The sequence below is a fragment of the Aristolochia californica genome, unplaced genomic scaffold, assembly GCF_029961685.1.
Source record: "Aristolochia californica isolate CCGP_79_NKW_82.1479 unplaced genomic scaffold, dmAriCali1.0.hap1 SCAF_13, whole genome shotgun sequence".
NCBI classification, from domain to species: domain Eukaryota; kingdom Viridiplantae; phylum Streptophyta; class Magnoliopsida; order Piperales; family Aristolochiaceae; genus Aristolochia; species Aristolochia californica.
The window spans coordinates 4,889,148-4,908,027 of record NW_027181804.1 but is presented as its reverse complement, the minus strand read 5'-3'; the positions used below and the strand labels follow the sequence as shown (position 1 = coordinate 4,908,027).

Genomic DNA, 18,880 nt, shown 5'->3' with positions numbered 1-18,880 from the left:
GGAATTGTAAATACTAACACAAAAAAATAATTAATTTTTATTAGGTAATTCACTTTCAATGAAAAAATAAGTTTTTTCACGGCATAAAATGAATTCCATTCCAATTTTTTAAGCACACTAAAGCAGTGGTATTCAAATTCCGCCCAACCTTCCAAAGGCACTAACATGGCCTAATAAAGCGTCATTAATTGACACGGTTTAGTGCATGTGTGGGGATTCATGTATTCGTGTGTTTTTCTAGAAAGCCTTGTAATACCGACCTAAAGAAGCAAGGTTCATCGGGAGCGACAGACGCGAGAACTAGTTCCTCTACAGAGTCGAATTTTCTTGAGTCCTGGTTATTGGGCTTGGCGATTTCATGACTTTTAATTTAAATTCCTTGTAAAATATTAGTATTTTTATCTAGATATTCGATGGATATCGAGCAGAAACAGGCGGAGCTAATCGAAGACTTCGTAAAGCAAGCGGAGAATCTCAGAGGAGGCTCACTCACAAATGTTATCGTCCAAGCAACTTCGCATTCTTCTCTTTTCGCGTTTTCAGAGATTTTATCTGTCCCCAATGTGGCCGAGGTTAGCGTGGATTCTGTAAAATCGCTCTTGTTCTATTTTATTTATTAATATGCTGCGTATGTGCTTAAAGTTGGTGCCCTTGTACATTTTGTCGAGACTACTGCTATTTATTTCTCTAGTTTAAATGGGTGGGTTAAGGTTCAGGGAATTGCTAACCGCCTGGTACATATTTTTGGCATTGAACAATTGTAAAAAAATTATACTAAGAAAGGCAGGTCTTCAGATTACCAATAATTGCGTTATTCAGTTATGGGGTTTGGGTTCGTGTGGTAATTGAAACTGCCTGTTCTTTGGCAAAACACTCAGGACTGTAAGTTCCCCTCTTTCTGCTATACATGTCCAGTCAACTGTAGAAAATCTTTCGTCTTAGCAATTCACGTCAAGCATCATAGTGCAAACTCATTTTTCATAATTTTGTCATAAAAAAATTATCTTTTTGGACCTAAATATGAGCTAGTACTCTCTAACTCATGATCCTTTTTTTGAAATGCAGCTTCAAGGCACAGAATATTCCATTTTTCTTGATGTGCTTCGCTTGTTTGCACATGGAACATGGTTTGATTACAAGAGTAAGTATACAGCTACTTGAATTACATTGTTTTGTGGCAAGTAGCAAAAGATGCTTAAGTGGCCATTGTTTGCTGCTACTCTTTTTTTTTTTGGTTCAGACAAAGGTGTCCTTCTATATGTATATTTCTGAAAGGGTAGTGAGTTAAAATAATACTTGTATACGGCAGATTTTGTTATATTTTGGTTGATTTGGCATTGGTGCTATCAAGTTATGGTTACAGTAATATGATGGCACACATGTGCAGAAGTTTGTCGTCATTTAGGTATCAGATTTTGGCATTCAAAATCAAGGTAATTTTAACAGGATGACAGTGTTTGATTTGTTGATGGCCATATTGGTGAATGCTATATACAAAGCTTGGAGTGAAGTCTGTAATATTGTTTGAGCTCCACCGCACATTTAATATAATTTTAGCTCTCATAAAATGAAAAAGAAAAACGGAAGCTCTTTCTCATTTTTATTATCATGTGGAGGTACTGCAATGCAAAATCTGGAAGCTTTTATTGTTTGCTATATATATATATAACTTAAACAAAAAAAAGTTTGCAATTTTGGGATCTCTATGCTGCTAAGAATGAAATAGAATAAAAGTCCACACAGGAGAACTCTCTTTTGAAAAGCAGTGCAGATTAAGTACAAGTCCAATGGCATTCATAGCATTATATCAGTTATGTTGTCAGCATGTCCGGATTCTACACCATATTTTACAGTCCGGAATCTAATGTGAGGTTTTGTACAGGTTGAATAAGCTAATTACCAGGATAGACAAGGCATGTGAATTTGTTTTTTTTTTTTTTTTTTTTCAATGCACATGATTAAGAATCATAAGAAAGTACCAACTCAATGCTTTGATTATTCTTGCAAGGATACTTAATTGCTGCTGAAATTTAATAGAACATAACTTTACAATTTGAGTAAGATTCCTCTGTTCAGGTTTCATATAATTTCACAGTAGATTCATAAATCCACTTTTGACTTTTGCATAGGACTCTAGTGCTTGGATTTGCCAGTTGTTTAGTTTTGTTCACAGTGAGTTTTTTGTTAGCTAATAACATAATGATGTCAATCATTATACTGGAAACCATTAGTACCGAGCCATTTGTTTGTGGTTGTAATTTGTGGAATATCAATATCTTGTTTTTGGGAGGGATATTTGCATTGTTTATGCTGTCATTATTTATGTCTTACTTGGGGGTCAAAACTCTCTCAATTATTGCAATCATGCTTCAAATCTACCATAGTTACTTTCGTTTAACTTTTATGCTCATTTCAAAAAGAAAGAAAGAATCAATATCTTTGGTTATTTTGAATGCTTATATTCTTGAGCTATCTACTTCTGCATTTTGTGAAAATTTGCTCTCAATATTGTTTAACCAACCAGGTAGAAGTGAACAAATTCCTAAAATTAATAGGTTCCTTCACTTTGTTGTATTTTGGTTTACGTAATAAGATTATGCCACTTTTAACTTGGTTGCCATTTTGAGCTTTTGTTTAACCTTTTCATTTTATTTCAATGTTATCTATTTGAGCGGTTTTCATTAATCTGTGTGATTGGCAGGTAATGCCGGTCGTCTCCCTACACTGGTGCCTGAGCAAGTTCGCAAACTGAAACAACTGACTGTGCTCACCCTTGCTGAGACAAATAAGGTTCAACATTTACTGATTTCACTTTTTTTTTTTTTTTTTTTGTGTATTACTGATTTCACAATTTTACATTTGCTTGTTCATAAAATGTTAAAATATAAAAAAATGTTAATACTCTAAGAATGGACAGATATTTGATCTGACTCTGAACCTTCGAAAGGGCATTCAATATGATTGTGAAACCAAAAAAGCCTCAGCAGACTGACCTTCTGAGTTTATTGAGACGTTAACCTTTTTTTTTTTTTTGTTGAAAACGATGAAAACTTTATAACAACCAGATTGCATGCAATGATGGCTTCGTCATCCGTGAGTCCCCTTCTAAGATGAAGGTTCCACAACCCATCTTCCACACTTCAGCCACCGTCAAGTCCCGGCGAGTCGTGAGCAGCATAATGGGTTGGAATGAATTAGCTAGGGGACCGTTCCTGCACCACCAATCAGTCCAAAAATTCAGATTGCAGCCACCTCCCATAAAGAAACGGATTGCGGATCCAAAAGTCAAGAAGAGGTAGAACATAGATCTCTAAATGGGTGTCAAGAGGTGACGCCTGCCCACAATGATCCATCTCGCCCCAGTCATCCAGAGATTGGCAATTACCATGGGCCTCCAAATAGACTTAAAGGTGGAGTTGAGCTTCCAAAACCATTTAAGCAGAAGTGCTTGACCCATCTGTTTTGTGCTCTTGATACCAAGATCCCCAAGACGCTTGGGTAAACAAACAACTTTCCAATTAACCAAACGATACTTAAGCTCATTGCTGGCACCTCTTCGTAAGAAACACCGCTTGATTTGTGGTTGATTAGGTGGCAAATGGAAGCAGGATAGGGTAAAAATGAGATGAAATAGTTTGGGATTTCAGCAATGCAGGAGTTGAGAAGAGTTAGCCTTCCCACCTTCGAGAGTAGGCGGCTTTTCCAGGTGGATAGGGGATGCTCGAGCCTCTCAATAATCACGGCCCAGAGGTTCAACGGAGGTCTGCTGTCAATAAAAAAAAGCTCAAGGTAGGTAGAAGAGAGCGTCATAATGGTGTATCTGAGGGTATCAATCATAACTTGAAGGAGATCCGGATGGATGAAGTCCCAAAATAGCAGTTTTCCCTCAGTTGATCTTCTGCCCCGAGGTGAGCTCAAAGAGGCCAAAGAGGGCTTTAAGTCTAATTACTTGGTCGAATGTGCCAACACCAAAGCAAATCGTATCATCAACAAATTGTAGCAAGGGGATATCGAATTGTCTCTGGTTGGAGATGGAGCTAAGCCAACCCATTTGTTTGGCAAAGTAGATCATTGAGGACAAATATTCAACAACCAGTTTGGATAAAAGGGGGGAGAGGGGTCACCCTCATGAAGGTCTCAAGATCCTTTAAAATACCGACAAATTGTGCCATTGAGGAGTAGGGAATATGAAATAGAGGAGATACAATTGCGAATCTAGAATTTCCACTGGTGGCCAAACCCCATATGATCCAAAATATCATCGAGAAGAGACCAATTGACCTAATCGAAAGTCTTCTCAACGTCAATCTTGAGAACAAACCGCAGGAGGCCAGATTTTGAGAGGTGGTTGAGAAGTTCATGATCGGCCACGATAGAGTCCAATATATCTCTTCCCCGAATGAGAGCACTTTGTCCTCTGTCAGTGACCATAGGGAGAACGACCTTGAGCCTGTGTGCAAGGATGCAAGCGATAATCTTGTTAGGGCATGACATGAGGCTGATCGGTCAGAAGTCGCTCGGGAGTTCCACATTAGTTTTTTTTGGAATTAGGGCAATGACGGATGCTCCAACACTCTTGAAGGTGATGCCTCAGATGAAGAAACTGTGGACCACAAAGGTGATTTCATCCTTCAAAATGTGCCAACAACGCTTGTAGAATTCACCCTTATACCCGTCCAAACCGGAGGCATGATCAGTGGGGAGGCCAAGAACTGCATCTTCAATCTCTCAATTAGAAAATGGAAGCTCCAGAAAAGCGACCAAAGTGGGAGAGAATAAGGAGAAGTGAATGTCCAAAGTTCTTGGTCTGGTATGGCACTCCTCAGTATATAGGCCTGCAAAGAAATTGATTAAAGTATTAGTAATAGAGGCCCTATCCGAGGTGAATTCGTTGACAATGACCAAGGAAGTCACTCGGTCAGTCCTCCTACGAGCCGAGGTGACAACATGGAAGAATGTCGTATTAGCATCTCCCTTGGCGAGCTATTTGAATCTGACTCGCTGCTTCCAATCCACCCGCTCACTATAGATAAGAGATTGAAAATTGTTTTGAAGGAGAATACGGTTAGAGAATTCAATGGAAGTGATACACCTTTGCTCCTCAAGGGAATTGAGGTCGGCAATTTGAGATTGGAGAGGCTTTGTCATTGTTAGCAGTGGGGTGACAATCTGAGGACCAAACTTTTAATTTGCTCTTAAGCAACTTCAGCTTGCGAGGAAAGATCCAACCATCATAGTTCTTTTCAATCAGCCATGCCTTATCAAACCGGAAAGGGGAAGGACCCCATTTACCAATTATTGTGTTAATCTGGATGGGCCAATGATTAGAGCCAGTACGGTTAAGGATTGACCGGTGGGTATCTTCATACTGTCTCAACCAGTCTCCGGTGGGGAAGAAGCGATCCAACTTGGATAGAATAGGTGGCCGTTGCCCATTAGACCAGGTAAAAGATTTACTAGAAAGATTGATCTCCTCCAACCCACAACTCCCAATAAAGTCCACAAAGCTACGCATGGTGGAGGTAATTTTGGTAGCTTGAGGGGATTTTTCATTGCAGAAACGAATTGCGTTAAAATTCCCAACAACAAGCCATGGGAGCTACCAATTCAGAACGATGTCAGATAACTCATCCCAAAACAAGCTTCTTTCATGGTAGAGCGTGGGCCCATATACACCAGCAAGGCCCCAAGAGAGGTCCGAATTCAAGTTTCGCAGCTTAAGCTCAATTGAGTAAGTACCAAGAATGCAGTCCAGCACATCAATAATGTCGGAATTTTAAAGAATTAAAATGCCCTCCGAGAGATCAGTGGCATCAACAGCCATCCATTCAAGATTGTCGCATGCTCAAAGGTCACAGGCAAGGGAATCATTCATGCATTGATATACAATGAAGGGTTTGCAAGTAGTAAGGAGGTCTCTTATTGGCTCGCTTTTTAGTAGACCCAATTCTGTGTACATTCCAAGAAGTTATAATCATGACCAACAATTTTTGGTAACTTCCGAAGTGGGTCTGTCACCCGGCAAGTTAGTGTGATAGACCATACCCAATTTCTTGGCTAATTCCATCATGTGATTCCACATCATATTTTCTTTCAGACTGTAATTCTTTGACCAATTCGTGGGCTCTTTCGTCTGGTGAGAGAACCAATTGCAGGAGCTCGATTGGGTTGGCTGAGGATGGAGGTTGAGGATTTGTTATCGAAGTGGATTTCATTTGAGGGGGACGAGTGAATGGAGGAGGGGGGGGGGGGGGGGGGGGTCATGTCTGCTGGGGGCGCAATGGAGTTGGCGTGGTGGGCCGGTTCAATATTTATGCAAAGATTGGGGTCTGGGTTCATGAGGGTGATGAGAGGATTGGGGACACAATTGCAAAAGAAGAACTCAATTTCCGGATGTGGGTGAATGCCAGGGGAGGCCACGGGAGGATTATGTAGTTGGGGGGGGGGGTTAATGAGTTCAATTGATGGTGGTTGAGGGGAGTAATGAGGGGCATGGGAAGTTTCACGTGTGGGAGGCAAAAATCCAGTGCTGAGGGAGGGTGGGTGCTGGTTTCTGTTATGGGGGGCAAGTTTGTTAACTGTGCCTGACAGGAGTCAGTGGTTGTGATGTGATTGACAAGAGGGGGGGGGGTGCTTTATGGAGTTCGGTTTAAATTTGAAATGAAGGAGTGCTGTAGGGGAGTAATGAGGGACAGGGGCTTATCAGAGGGGTGGATAGCAGTGCTGGGAAACGAGTCAGGTTGCGGGTTGGGTAAGAATTGGGTCTAGTCAGTTGAGTCAGTTCCGAATGGATGGGTTGGGTGGGTTCTTACCTACATCCGGCACCGGTGCTCATCTTGCTATCCACACAGAGATTGTCAAAGGTGCTCAAGATCCAGTATACTGCATTATCAACCACAATCTTCCTTGGGGACTGTCCGGTCCGATGCTTATCAGGGTTGATGAGCAGCTTGGCAATGTCTAGACGAGTCATACAATCATCCAATTGAACCAGAGTGCCAAGAGCATTGGCAATATGCTGGAGCACTTGCTCGTCCCAGAGTTCAGGTGGTAGGCCTTTGATTTTGATCCTTTGGCCAGATCCATTGTCCAAAGGATTGGTTGTAGGCAGAGGGGTCCCAGTCTCAAATGCTTTGCACGATTCGATTGAATCATTAGCAATTGAGAGCTTTATGGCCATCCATCTATTGCCGATGGATCGGAATTTGACTAGCCAATCACCAGGGACCAGAAAAGAGCATAGGGGCTGATAATCTAACAGTAGTGCCTGGGCAAACCACTGTAACACAACTGTGCCATTTCTGCAAGGAGCTGCAGTGGTGACTATGGCAGCAGCTGCGAGTTTGTCTATGCCAATGTGAACCGGAGGGGAATGGTGGGATGATCCAGATTGTCGGAGTAGCATGGCTAGTGTTTTATTTCGGAGGTGGCGGTTGTTGGTGGCTTTTGGGACCGAGATACGGGCCATGGATGTGCTTCCATGATGTTGTGCAATTCAGCATTCTTTGATGTTTTGCTGGCGATTACAGTTGCGGATGCTTTTGAGGGAGGGAATGTGAACCTACATCCTCGAAGGGGTTTAACAGACATGGAGGCCATGGAAGCCAGCAGCCTCTTAGATGCTCTGAATCATGTCAGAATTTGGCCTTCCAATGACGACAAACTCATTTGGTGGTCTGACAAAAGTGGGAAATTCTCAGTTGCTTCGGCATATGGATACATCAACGGTTGGGATCCGACGCAAAGGGAGCATGACATCAACTTTGTCTGGAATTTTTGTGCCCCCCCCCAAGGTAAAATTTTTCATATGGAGTGCCTGTCAAAGTAAAATTCTCATGGCTGATGTGCTCAGAAGAAGAGGTCACCCATCTATAGATCCACTATGCCCTTTCTGCCACAGTGAAGATGAATCCACCAGTCATACTCTTCTTCAGTGCCAGTTCTCATGGACTGTGTGGACCTCTATTTTAAGCAAATTGGAGATTCAATTTTGTATCGCTGTTGACCTGATAAGCTTTTGCAAGTCGATCTTGGGATATCCCCTTCCTGGCCTCGGTAAATTGATTATCTCAGCTTGTGCTAGTTTCGTTCCATGGGGGCTTTGGAATGAACGGAATAGAAGGTGGTTTGATGCTAAAAGTGAATATGAGGCTAGAGTTGTTGATAGAGTGATTGGGCAAATATCAACCTGGTTATTGACAAAAAAACCCCTCTCCTCTTTCAAAGGCACTGACATTCGAGACAACTGGAGCAATTTGGCGAGGATGCACGTTGGAGCTAAAACCCCAGTTATGCAGGAATGGACCCCTCCGGAAACTGGTTACCTAAAACTAAACTTTGATGGATCTTCTCTTGGAAATCCCGGGATCGCGGGATTTGGGGGCGTTATTTCAGACTCAACTGGGAACAAATGTTTTTCCTATGCTGGTCCTTTAGGCATATCCGACTCAATGTCGGCGGAATTACATGGCCTTCTTAATGGATTGCGGGTGTTCAAAGACAAATGTAGTGGGCCTATTCACATCGAAGGGGATTCCAAGGTGGTGATTGGTTGGTGCCAGCGCAATTCTTCTCCCCCATGGAGACATTGGGATGTTTTCCAGGAGATTTTGGATATCGTTTCTTCCTTTTCTTGTATTTGGTCTCACGTTCCGAGATTTGCTAATTCGGCAGCAGATGTGCTTGCCAAGGAGGGAGCTTTCTTGCAATCTCTCGTTATAAAGGATTTGCGCCCTCCGCTTTTGTAGTTTTCTCTTCCTTCTTTTTAATAATAATACATTTTCATAAAAAAAAAAAAAGATGTTTTGCTGTCAATTAGTGCCGAAGGTGAAGCAAAGTGGTCTAGTCTAGAGTTCTTTTGTCGCTGTTGTGCTGGTGTGATGTGTAGAGGTGGCTGTTAGGAATTTAGTGGATGAAGGATTCACAAGTCGTCAATGGAATTGAGATGAGGGACCTCTTCGCACCATTGCGGACGGTAACCCGAATACAAGGATTGGTCTCGTAATTTTATCTGGTGATTGTGAGGGTGGTGCAGTCACAGGAGAAGCTGTTGTCATCGAGTTTCAGGGGCGATGGGTCCGAATGAGTTTTGGTACGTGGTGGTTTTCTGCAGACAATCATCCAGTCTTCATCTTCTTCTTCTAGCTCGGCAGTCCTCGGATTGTTGCATTGTATGCCGACTCTGCAATTCCTGCACTCTATCTAAAACACGACGAAGATTCAAATTGTCAGAGCATATATCCTCTCAACCATGTTGATCGAGTCTCTTCCTTCTATGTTTTCTGGTCACCATATCATTGATTTCTTCTGTACTTCCATCGTAGCGCCGGCAAAGAGTCCGTTCGTTGGAGATGCATTGTTGATCTTGCTCGCATCTTTGCGTGGGATCTCTTCCTTTCTCATCAACAACGACAGAGGCGGATGGGTGACTGCGAGAATCCGAGCGAGCTCGGCCCTCACAGTGGTGTGTGTTGCTCGCCGCTTGCCGCTTGCCGCTTGCCGCTCGCTCCATCTTCAGATTCAGTGCAACTATTCTATCTTTTGAACTCAACCTCATAGAGTGTACAAGTCATTTATAATAAAAAGAAACAAAACATAACTGTTTGTGGTATTTTGTTATCAGATACTGCCTTATGAGCAATTGATGCAAGAACTTGATGTTACAAATGTGCGTGAGCTGGAAGATTTTCTAATTAACGAGTGCATGTATGCGGTAAGTTCTCCTTTGGCTTTTTTTTTGCTTCCCCTAAATTTTTGGTTTGTTTTGCTTTGGCATTGATTTTATTGTAGCTATGTTTCTCTTCAATGTAAGCATTCATTTATCATTTAGTGATTCTTCATGTTTGCAATCATTGATCATTTAGTGAGTAAGTGAGAATGGGCTACTTAATGTGGAGCTTTCTTCCACGGTTTCCACTTAGGAGTGGGCACGGGTTGGCTTTGGGTCGGTCGTGGTTGGGTTTTTGATAACCTGACCCAAAAAACCCGACCTGAAACCCAACCCCGAAAAAGACAAAAAAAAAAACCATCCCCTCAACCCCTCCAACCCCGAAGAGATCTTTGTTCTCACAAACCTGTCACTGCCCCGTCTCCATATCTCAGACCATCCCTGTTTCTACCCATGGCCTAATCCAACATTCATTTAAATTCTAAAATGTTAATTTATATAAAAAAACTATTGTAATTTATAAAAAACAACAATATTTTTTTTTCCAAAACTAAAATTCTCTTTTTTTTTTTAAATAATTATTCTTTTAAAAAACTGTATATATGTTAATTAGATTAGGTTAGGGTCAGGGTTGCGTGTGATAAAACCTGTCCTTGCCATGAACCTGTGTGGGTTTTTTCCTCAACCTTATCCCTGCTCTGTGGGTGAGGAAGAAAACCTGAACCTTTGGGTTGGCTTCCCTGCTTAACTGACCTGATGCCCAGCCCTATTTCACTTCTCAAATTGGGGGACTTAAAGAATAACCAAGTAGGATATTTTTTCCTGTTTCTTATTTTTGTAAGCAAGAAAACACATTTTAGAAAAATAGTCATTTTGGTGATATTGAAAGCTTGAAATGCGGAAAAGATGATTTCATTGAAGTAGAGAATGTAAAAAGGCCCCTAGACTTCATGCTGAGGGGACCAAAAAATCAGAAATAGACTTAATAACATAAAGGCAGGCATAAATAATAATTAAAAAAACAAGTAGCTAAGCTCTGCGTACTGGTGAGCTCCTCAAGTCCTTGGCCAGATCGTCAGCAGCATTGTTCTCGGCTTGCCTTGAACGAATTTCACTCTTTTCAAAAAAACCAGCAGCAGCATTGGTGGATTGGTGGACATGGGACCAACTGATGTCCATTTTAGTAGTGAGCTCAAACACCTCTTTCATTTGGGGCAACAGTCACCAAGGCGGAGCAGAGTTGTTCTGGTCCTAGCTGATCATGATGGAAGATGCCCCTCCACAACCATAGGATTCCTGAATTTTAATTGTGCAATCAGATTGGCTAATGAGGCTGGTGTAAGAGTTCTCCTCATGATCATGGAAAATCCCCCTGAAGCCTGCTGGCCTTGGTCAGTCTTGGGCGGTACCATCAAAATTGAGTCTGACGGACCTGGGCAGTGGAGTCCAAGGGTTATTCTAGCAGGGTTTTTCTGGTCTTTCAACCAGTTCTTCCTGATTTAAGTGCTGTTGAACTCTACACACTCTTTCTTAGTGTGCAGCTAAGTGATAGATGTTCGCATAGCCCTGTCCATAAACTGCTTCATTGCTCTCCATTCTTCCTTGGAAAACCTTATTATTCCTCTCAGTCCATGATCATCACGGAATCACTGCCAGCTTTGTTTGTGAAAGCATCTTATTGAGAGGGGGGAGTAGTATGCGAGTGTTATGAAGAGTTCAATCTGCAAATGTGGATCAAAAAAGAAATGTTGATATTGGAGAGCTAGAACATACATTGTCATATTTTTTTGATGAAAACATACATTATCATATATGAGAGGTAATCTGGCTGTGAGAAGTAGGTGGTCTACAGCCTCATCCATACCACTGCAGAGCCTTTAAAGGTTTTTGACAATCATATCCCCCCTTATCTGCAGGTTGTCATAAATAAAGGAATTTATATTTGGCAGTTCACTTGTTAAAAAAGAGGACTTTTGTGAGAGGTGTGAAATGGGTTTGTCTTGTAGAAAAAGGACCCTGAAGAGTTGCCATCAGATTCAGTCCAGATGATGATGTTTTCACCTAGTATTCTAATGTACTGATGCGCCAGAGCATCAAGGAGTTTACTGGAGCTAAGGCTTCCTGGTCATTCAAGTTTCTTCTAAAGTTAAGATCCCATCCCTTGGTTCTAGTATTGATGATCAGAATCTTTTGGTTCCTAGCAAGGGAAAGGAGCTCGAGGAACTTCCATCTAAACATCGCATCCCTGTCCAGCAATCTTTCCAAAATTTTACTCTTGTGCCAGATCTAACTATTTATTTCACTCCTGCAACAACAAGCTTCGTAAGGTGGAGAACTCTTTTCCATAGCGGTGAAGTCCACCTTGAGAAGAGTTTGAAGGAAACCACTGTTGATCATAGTAGTTGTGTTTGGCAACGATAACTTTCCTTGACATAGCATTGCACTTGTTTCCATATCTCTATATCCATTTAGCAAGCACAACTTGATTCATTTACTTGTTTCTCCTTATCCCGAGACCACTCTAGGCTTCTGGGGTGCTCACGTTCTTCCAGTTTATGAGATGGTACCTGAATCTATTTGAGGAACCTCTCCAGTGGAGCCTCCTCCCATTGGTTTCAATCGATGATGTAATACTTGTTACATGAGAAGGGAAAGGAAATGTAGGGCAGTCCAGCCAGAGTAGAGTTGGCAAGAGTTAATCTACCTGTTTTAGAGAGCATTCTACCGTCCCATGTGGTCAACCTCCTGTCAAAACTGTTCAATGGTTGGAGCCCATTGGTTTTAGCTAAATTTGACAATGCTTTAATGTGAAAAACACACTGGAAGCTAGTTTTCAGTTTCTCCTATTAAGCCCCCCACAACTCACTTTTTGGGCCCTACCTCCCCCAGGCTCACTGAGACTTAATTTTAATAGTTGTTCGATTGGAAACTCGGGTTTGGCTGGAATTGGAGGCTTTGTTTAGGACCACTGGGGGTCTGTCCTTGTTTTCTCTGGTCCCATTGGGATCAGCAACTTTGTTGGTGCAGAAATCAGAGCTATCTTGCAAGGTCTTCATCTTTACAAGCAAAGATTCCCAGCTCCACTTCTTATATAATGAGATTCAAAGATGATGATTAGCTGGATGTCAGATAAGACCTCCTCATTGTGGCATTTTAGATATATTTGTGTTGAAATAGAGACTTGTGGGCCTGAATTGTTGTATCCTGATAGCACCCTTCTAGATCTGCTAATAAAGAGTCCGATTCCCTAGATAAGGAGGGTGTTTCCTGCTTGGGTCTTATTGTGGGAGATTCCTTCCCTCTTGAATCTTAGGGGACCTCTGCACCTCTTTTCATGTTCTTGTTTTTTCTCAGCAATAAAAAGCCACCCTCTATTTAAAAAAGAAAAAGAAAAGAAAAACTACTTGCACGCTGCATGCCACCATTGGGCTATACTTTAGGCCAAACATTCTGGGAGGCACAGGCAACAAATTTGTTGGCCCCTGGGATGCTTTTAGCAGCCTTGGTTTAGAGAGCCTGAGGTTGAGGTGAGGGTGATTTACTTTTTTAAATGACCATTAGGGATCTGTATTATTCATTATGCACATAATATGGACATCCTTGCTCTGTTTCATTCTTGGTAGCCTCATATTATAGCCTAGAAGTATCGCGTCCTCCCTCAAATACTGCAGCACATGCCAGTTGTGCATGCAAGCTCCTTGGGTCTAAAAAGTCCACTTTATTTCGATTGTCACCCACAAAAAAACACTTAATAGGTGAGAAATTATCCAGAAGAGGTCCACAAATAATTAACAATCTCTGCGAATCAGGGAGAAGATTATATCATCTGGAGCAGGATTGCTTTTGGCACTTTCCCAGTAGTCTCCTACTATGTCTTCTTCTTTCACCATATCTTCTATAGCCTAGAGTTAGAGATCCAGGGCACGTCTGGAAGCTTTTGGGGCCTCAAAAGATAGCTGCATTTTGCTTGGACATCAGGTCATGGTAAAATCCTTACTTGTGATCAGCTAGCCAAAAGGGAGCAACCAATTGTCAACAGCCTATGTAAACTCTGTGGAGAGGTAGAAGAGCCGTTTCATCATGTCCTCTTGCATTGTTGTTTCTGTAGAGCAATTTGAGGGCGGTGCTTAAATTTGGCATTCCACTGTTTTTCCAATTCCTTCTTAGAGTTCAAAAGGAAATGCTGCTCTTTGCCTCTCCTAGGGTATGACAAAACTTGTGGAAAGCAGCAATTGTGCATTTCCCTGGAACGCATGAATGGAAAGAAACAAACACATTTCAGCAGTCATCTAGCTTTGTGTGGTATGCCATGGTGATGATCATTCATTGAATCCTCCATTAGTATTTCTCTTTGTTGATTTTCAGGACTCCAAAGGTTACAATCTTCGGTAAAGGAGAGAAGGAAGAAGAAGAAGGAGCATGTGTATGATATGGTTTGGGTTTTTTTTGAGCGGGGCATCACCTTCCAGAGCATGGATGCCTCCTTCATTACTTTGGTTCCTAAAAAAAGAAATGTTGAGCTTCTAGGTGATTTTCGGCCAATCAGCCTTGTATCCAACACATATAAGATCATTGCTAGAATTCTCGCAAACCAGCTCAAGGCGGTCCTCCCCTTGTTGATCCATCGTGGTCAAAGTGTTTTCCTCAAGGGCAGAAACATCTTGGACTTCACTATGGCGGCTCATGAGTTTGTTGACCATTTTACCCGTTCGAAGGAACCACGGTTTGCTCTGATGCTTGACCTTGAGAAAGCATTTGATCATGTCAACTAGATTCTTTTGAAGGACCTCATGGGGCTTATGGGGACTAGTGGAGATTCTTGATCAAGAGTTGTCTATCTTTGACATCCTACTTGCTTATCCTCAACGGAACGACCTGTGGATTTTTCAAGGGCTCTAGGGTCTGAGGTAGGGCCACCCCCTCTCCCCTCTTTTATTCAACATCGTGACAAAATTTCTCTCTGTAATGTTTTACTCTGCCAAAGATTGCGGATGGTTAGCTCCGACCAATCATACTCCAGCTTTTGACATTCCTATTATCCAATATGCTAACGACACGATGATCTTCGGGGACGGGTCTATGGATGGTATTAGAAGAATCAAGGCGGTGCTGAGGCTTTTCGAGTTGAGCTTCGGGCAAAAGGTTATTTGGGGGAAGACCTCTCTGCTGGGTTGCAACATTGATCCGGTGACCCTCTTGGAGATGGCTTGTATGCTGGGATGCTCTGTCTCATCCACCCCCATCACTTGCCTCGGGCTTTCGTTATTCTCTGGTCACATCTGCAAGGATCTCTGAGCACCGGTGATTGAAAAGATTGAGTTGCGACTTGCACTTGGAAGGGGCGTTTGCTCAACAATGTAGGAAAGACTTACCCTCTTCATATCCAGTATTGCGAGAATCCCAAACTATTTGTTATCTTTAATGCCTTGCCCTGCCTCCTTTTGTCGATCATTGGAAAAGATTAAAAGGAGATTTTTGTGGTGGCGCCCTAGTTCCGACTTCAAGTATCATTTGGTCAGCTAGAATGATGTCTGTTTCCCCAAGTCCCGTGGGGGCCTAGGAATCTGGTTATCCATGTACATGAATCGTGCTCTGCTCCTAAAATGAGTTGCAAAAGATACAACTCGCCCATACCCAATCATTGGAACGATATAGTGCTAAGCTCAACAAGTTAATTTGGTGGCTTGACAGTAGTGGATCTTTCTTGGTCACTTCCACTTAATATTTACTCAGGGAGTGGCTCACACACAATACTAGGCACGAGGTGGCTTTCACTTGACGTCTATTAGCTCCTCCCAAAGTCAAGTTCTTTATGTGGAGCGCCTGCCTCAATAAAATTCTTTCGGCGGACAATCTTAGAAGGCTTGGCCAGCACATGGTTGATATCATTTACCCCTTTGTAGCTCGGCCAAGGAAACTGTCAGTCACCTTCTTCTATCATGCCCCTTCTCTTGGTGGGTATGGACCGCAATTCTTCGTTGCATTGGTTTCAAGTTTTTTATGCCTACAAACCTCTTTGTTGCCAGTCATATGCTCCTTGGCTTCTTTGTTCCCGGCCTTAGAAGATTGATGATCTCCGCTTGCTTTGCTTTCATTCTATGGGGTCTTTGGAATGAACGCAATCGTAGGCGCTTCAACGCTAAGTTTGAAGCCCCTGAGAGAGTCGTCGACATAATTTCTTGGAGTATTTTTGCTTGGATTCATACCAAGAAGGTTTTTTCCCCTTTTCTGGTTCCTCCATTAGAGACAACTAGCGATGCCTTGCTCAGTTACATGTGCACTTGAAGCCCCTCACTATCATGGAGTGCTCCCCGTTGCAGCCCAGTGTCCTCAAGTTAAATTTTGATAGCTCCTCTCTTGGCGATTTCGGGAAAGCCCGGGAAAGCGGGTTTTGGTGGTGTCATTCATGACTCTATGGGCAATCAGATCATCTCCTTTGCCGGCCCTTTGGGTATTGCTGATTCCACGATGGCTGAGCTCCATGGCTTCCTCAATGGGCTCCGCGTCTTCCGGAATCATTGCAGCGGCCCCATCCACATTGAAGGGGACTCCAAAGTGGTAATCGGATGATGTGCTCACTCTTCCGTCCCCCTTGGTGCTACTGGAACACCTTTTCTGAGATTATGGATATTGTAGCCCTTTATTTGGTTTCATATCCCAAAATTTGCCAATTTTGTTGCCGATGTACTTGCTTAGCAAAGAGCTTCCCTTCAATCCCTTGTTGTTAGCAGTTTTCTCCCTTGAGCTTTTGTATCTTTGTTCTCTCCTTTAATAAAAGAAGAAGAAGAATAGAGAAGAAGAGAAGAAGAGAAGAAGATGTCCTAGAGAAGGAGGGAGAGAGGAGAGCACATTGAGGAAAAGAATAGGAAGAATTAGGGTTGTGGACTTGTGTCCTAACCTTCTCCCTTAAGCTTTATTTATAGGTGCCAAAAATACTAATTATTATAAGTATACCCTTCACCCTAGTAGGAATGAATAAGAGACAAACGATCAAAGGATAATGACATCAATGACACCCAGGCTTGTCCTTATCTTCAACACTCCCTCAAGCAAATGGCCCCCTTCCCCAACTTTATGATAAGCAGACATTGGAAGGAAACTATAAATTTTCATGAACAGCTAACACCCCCCTCTCATTGAAATGGCTCCTCTGTGGGGAATCCTGGGTCAGTAGACTTTGGAGGCAACATTGAATGTCTTAGTGGTGCTGCTCTGCTTCTTTTCTCGGGGCCTATCGGTCATTGTGATTCAATTGAGGCGGAAGGACAGGTGCCTGTCATTTTCTTGGAGGGTCATTTGGGTCCCTGTGGCTTGGCTTGCTAATAGTCATGCAGATTGTCTAGCTGAAGAAGGTGTGTCCTTAACCTTTCTTTCTATTGGCAGCACCCTTCCTCTGTAAATATCTTGCACTGATGCAATAGAGAGTTTGTTGCTGCAAGGCAGTGCATCTTGATTCTCAATATGTGCGGAGATTCTGACAACAAATAAGTGAAGATGGAACATGCTTGCTAGATTCTGAACCATAAATACGGACATGCACCCAGCTTACATGTCTACATAGGAACAAAATTTGGTTTTTTCATTAAATCAATTATAGAATATCAGAGTAAGAGGGGGACATGCAGGCCCCAGCTTTGGTTTATTTTTTGACATTGGGTTTGTTTGTAGGGCATAGTGAGGGGAAAGCTAGATCAGCTACGCAGATGCTTCGAGGTCAGCCTGTCAACTTTTTTCCCGTGCAGAAAAACGTAAACTTATTTGCCCTTTTTGTTTGTGTTGGAGTTGTAGGTGCAATTTGCTGCAGGAAGAGATTTGAGACCAGGACAGCTTGCTGGCATGATACAGACACTAGCATCTTGGTAAATTCTTCACCTAGTCATAAATGATTATTACCAAATGAAATGTATGGATACTGCTGAATGATTACATGTAGTGCTTTGCTGTTTCCATTTGTTAGTAAAAGCATTTATGGGTCCATCTACTATGCAGGGGTGAACCCAACGTGTATCTGTCACTGGTATTTCACATCAAGCATTTTGTTTCTCTTAGCAGTTTTTGGGGAGCAAGATTATGGATATATGTGGAAATGAAGTACAGTGCATGTTTATAGCTAGATAAATTAAGATGAGCTTAACTGCTGCTGATGAATATTTCAGGTTGTCCACTTCAGATAATTTGCTCATGTCAATTCAAGAGAAAATCAAATGGGCTGATACCACGGGTGAGATACAGAAGAAACATCGGAAGGAAATTGAAGAAAAAGTCGAAGAAGTGAAGAAGTCCCTCAAGGTCAGTCGAGTTCTGTGCGTTTTTTTTTTCTTCTCTTTTTTTTTTACTTAGTGATGAAATTAACTACCAGGGATGGTTGAATAATGGAGATATAAAGCAATATGCTTATGATGATATTTGCCAGCTCCTCCTGATGTTTTTTTGGCACTATTTTACTTGTTTATCATAGCATTAAAATCGTTTTGTTATTTAAAAAAACTTCCTAGGATATTTTAGTTGGAGAAGTTAAATTCAATAATAGTTGGAAGAAGATGCTTCTGCATATCACATTTCAAAAAAATTATGTAGATACTGTTGGACGTAAACTTATACAGAAGATTGCTTATCAATTATGGATATGTTGGTCGATGTGTCTTACTTACTTGTGGCAGAAGTACAATGTAAGCAGGCAGACTTGGAATTACGAGGGCATGATGAGATCTACTCTGAACCTGGAGGAGTGATGGAGTATGAAGAAGACCGTATCCGACCAAAGAGGTAACACAGTTTCTAATCTTCCACGCTTTCTATACATTTAAAGTGGTTTTCTTTATTAATGCAGAAAGCAATGCGAGGATTTTTTGTTGATTTATATGAAATTATCTGTAGAATGGATATAACTGTGCTTTGTTAGAAGGTCTATAGTTTTTTGTATTGAACCCCCTCATATGATCTTTGTTACTGATGGAAATACAGGAGGCGACCCCCGCTGTCTTAGAGAATGATTGGAATCCTATTGGTGGTCTTCTTGTGCAGCTTTTGCCAGATCTTCCCTTTTTTGTTAACAGCATTCTGGCATTGAAATCTATGTTCGGCATCAGATTGAATGTCACAAAAATTCAGACTCCAGCCATTTTGACTGGTTTTGGAGTAAACCTAGTGAATTTAGTTCAGGCAACAAAAGCTGCTGTTCTTTTTAATTTTTTCTTACACCATTGATATTGC

At 41.9% G+C, this 18,880-nt stretch overlaps 1 protein-coding gene across 3 annotated transcripts; it reads left to right on the top strand.

Annotated features, from left to right (window-relative positions):
* Positions 1-236: 236 nt before the first annotated feature.
* Positions 237-18,867, top strand: LOC137947827 (COP9 signalosome complex subunit 7-like). 3 transcript variants are annotated; one of them, XM_068793624.1, is made up of 9 exons: positions 237-572; positions 1,066-1,141; positions 2,702-2,790; positions 9,623-9,712; positions 17,336-17,380; positions 17,456-17,526; positions 17,824-17,956; positions 18,331-18,433; positions 18,632-18,867. In XM_068793624.1, exons 1-8 carry the CDS (start codon positions 414-416, stop codon positions 18,397-18,399), a joined length of 732 nt encoding a protein of 243 aa, XP_068649725.1. In that variant the 5' UTR covers positions 237-413; the 3' UTR covers positions 18,400-18,433; positions 18,632-18,867. The 3 variants fall into 3 exon arrangements, with proteins under 3 accessions (XP_068649725.1, XP_068649724.1, XP_068649723.1); XM_068793623.1 differs by having other exon boundaries at positions 238-572; positions 18,328-18,433; XM_068793622.1 differs by having other exon boundaries at positions 241-572; positions 18,345-18,433.
* The last annotated feature ends 13 nt before the right edge of the window (positions 18,868-18,880 follow it).

Bases quoted from the DNA above. Each gene is read 5' to 3' on its own strand.
- LOC137947827 (XM_068793622.1), top strand. From the start codon at position 414: ATGGATATCGAGCAGAAACAGGCGGAGCTAATCGAAGACTTCGTAAAG. The intron at 573-1,065 runs GTTAGCGTGGAT...TTTGAAATGCAG, and splicing joins CTGTCCCCAATGTGGCCGAG to CTTCAAGGCACAGAATATTC. The intron at 9,713-17,335 runs GTAAGTTCTCCT...GTTTGTTTGTAG, and splicing joins TTAACGAGTGCATGTATGCG to GGCATAGTGAGGGGAAAGCT.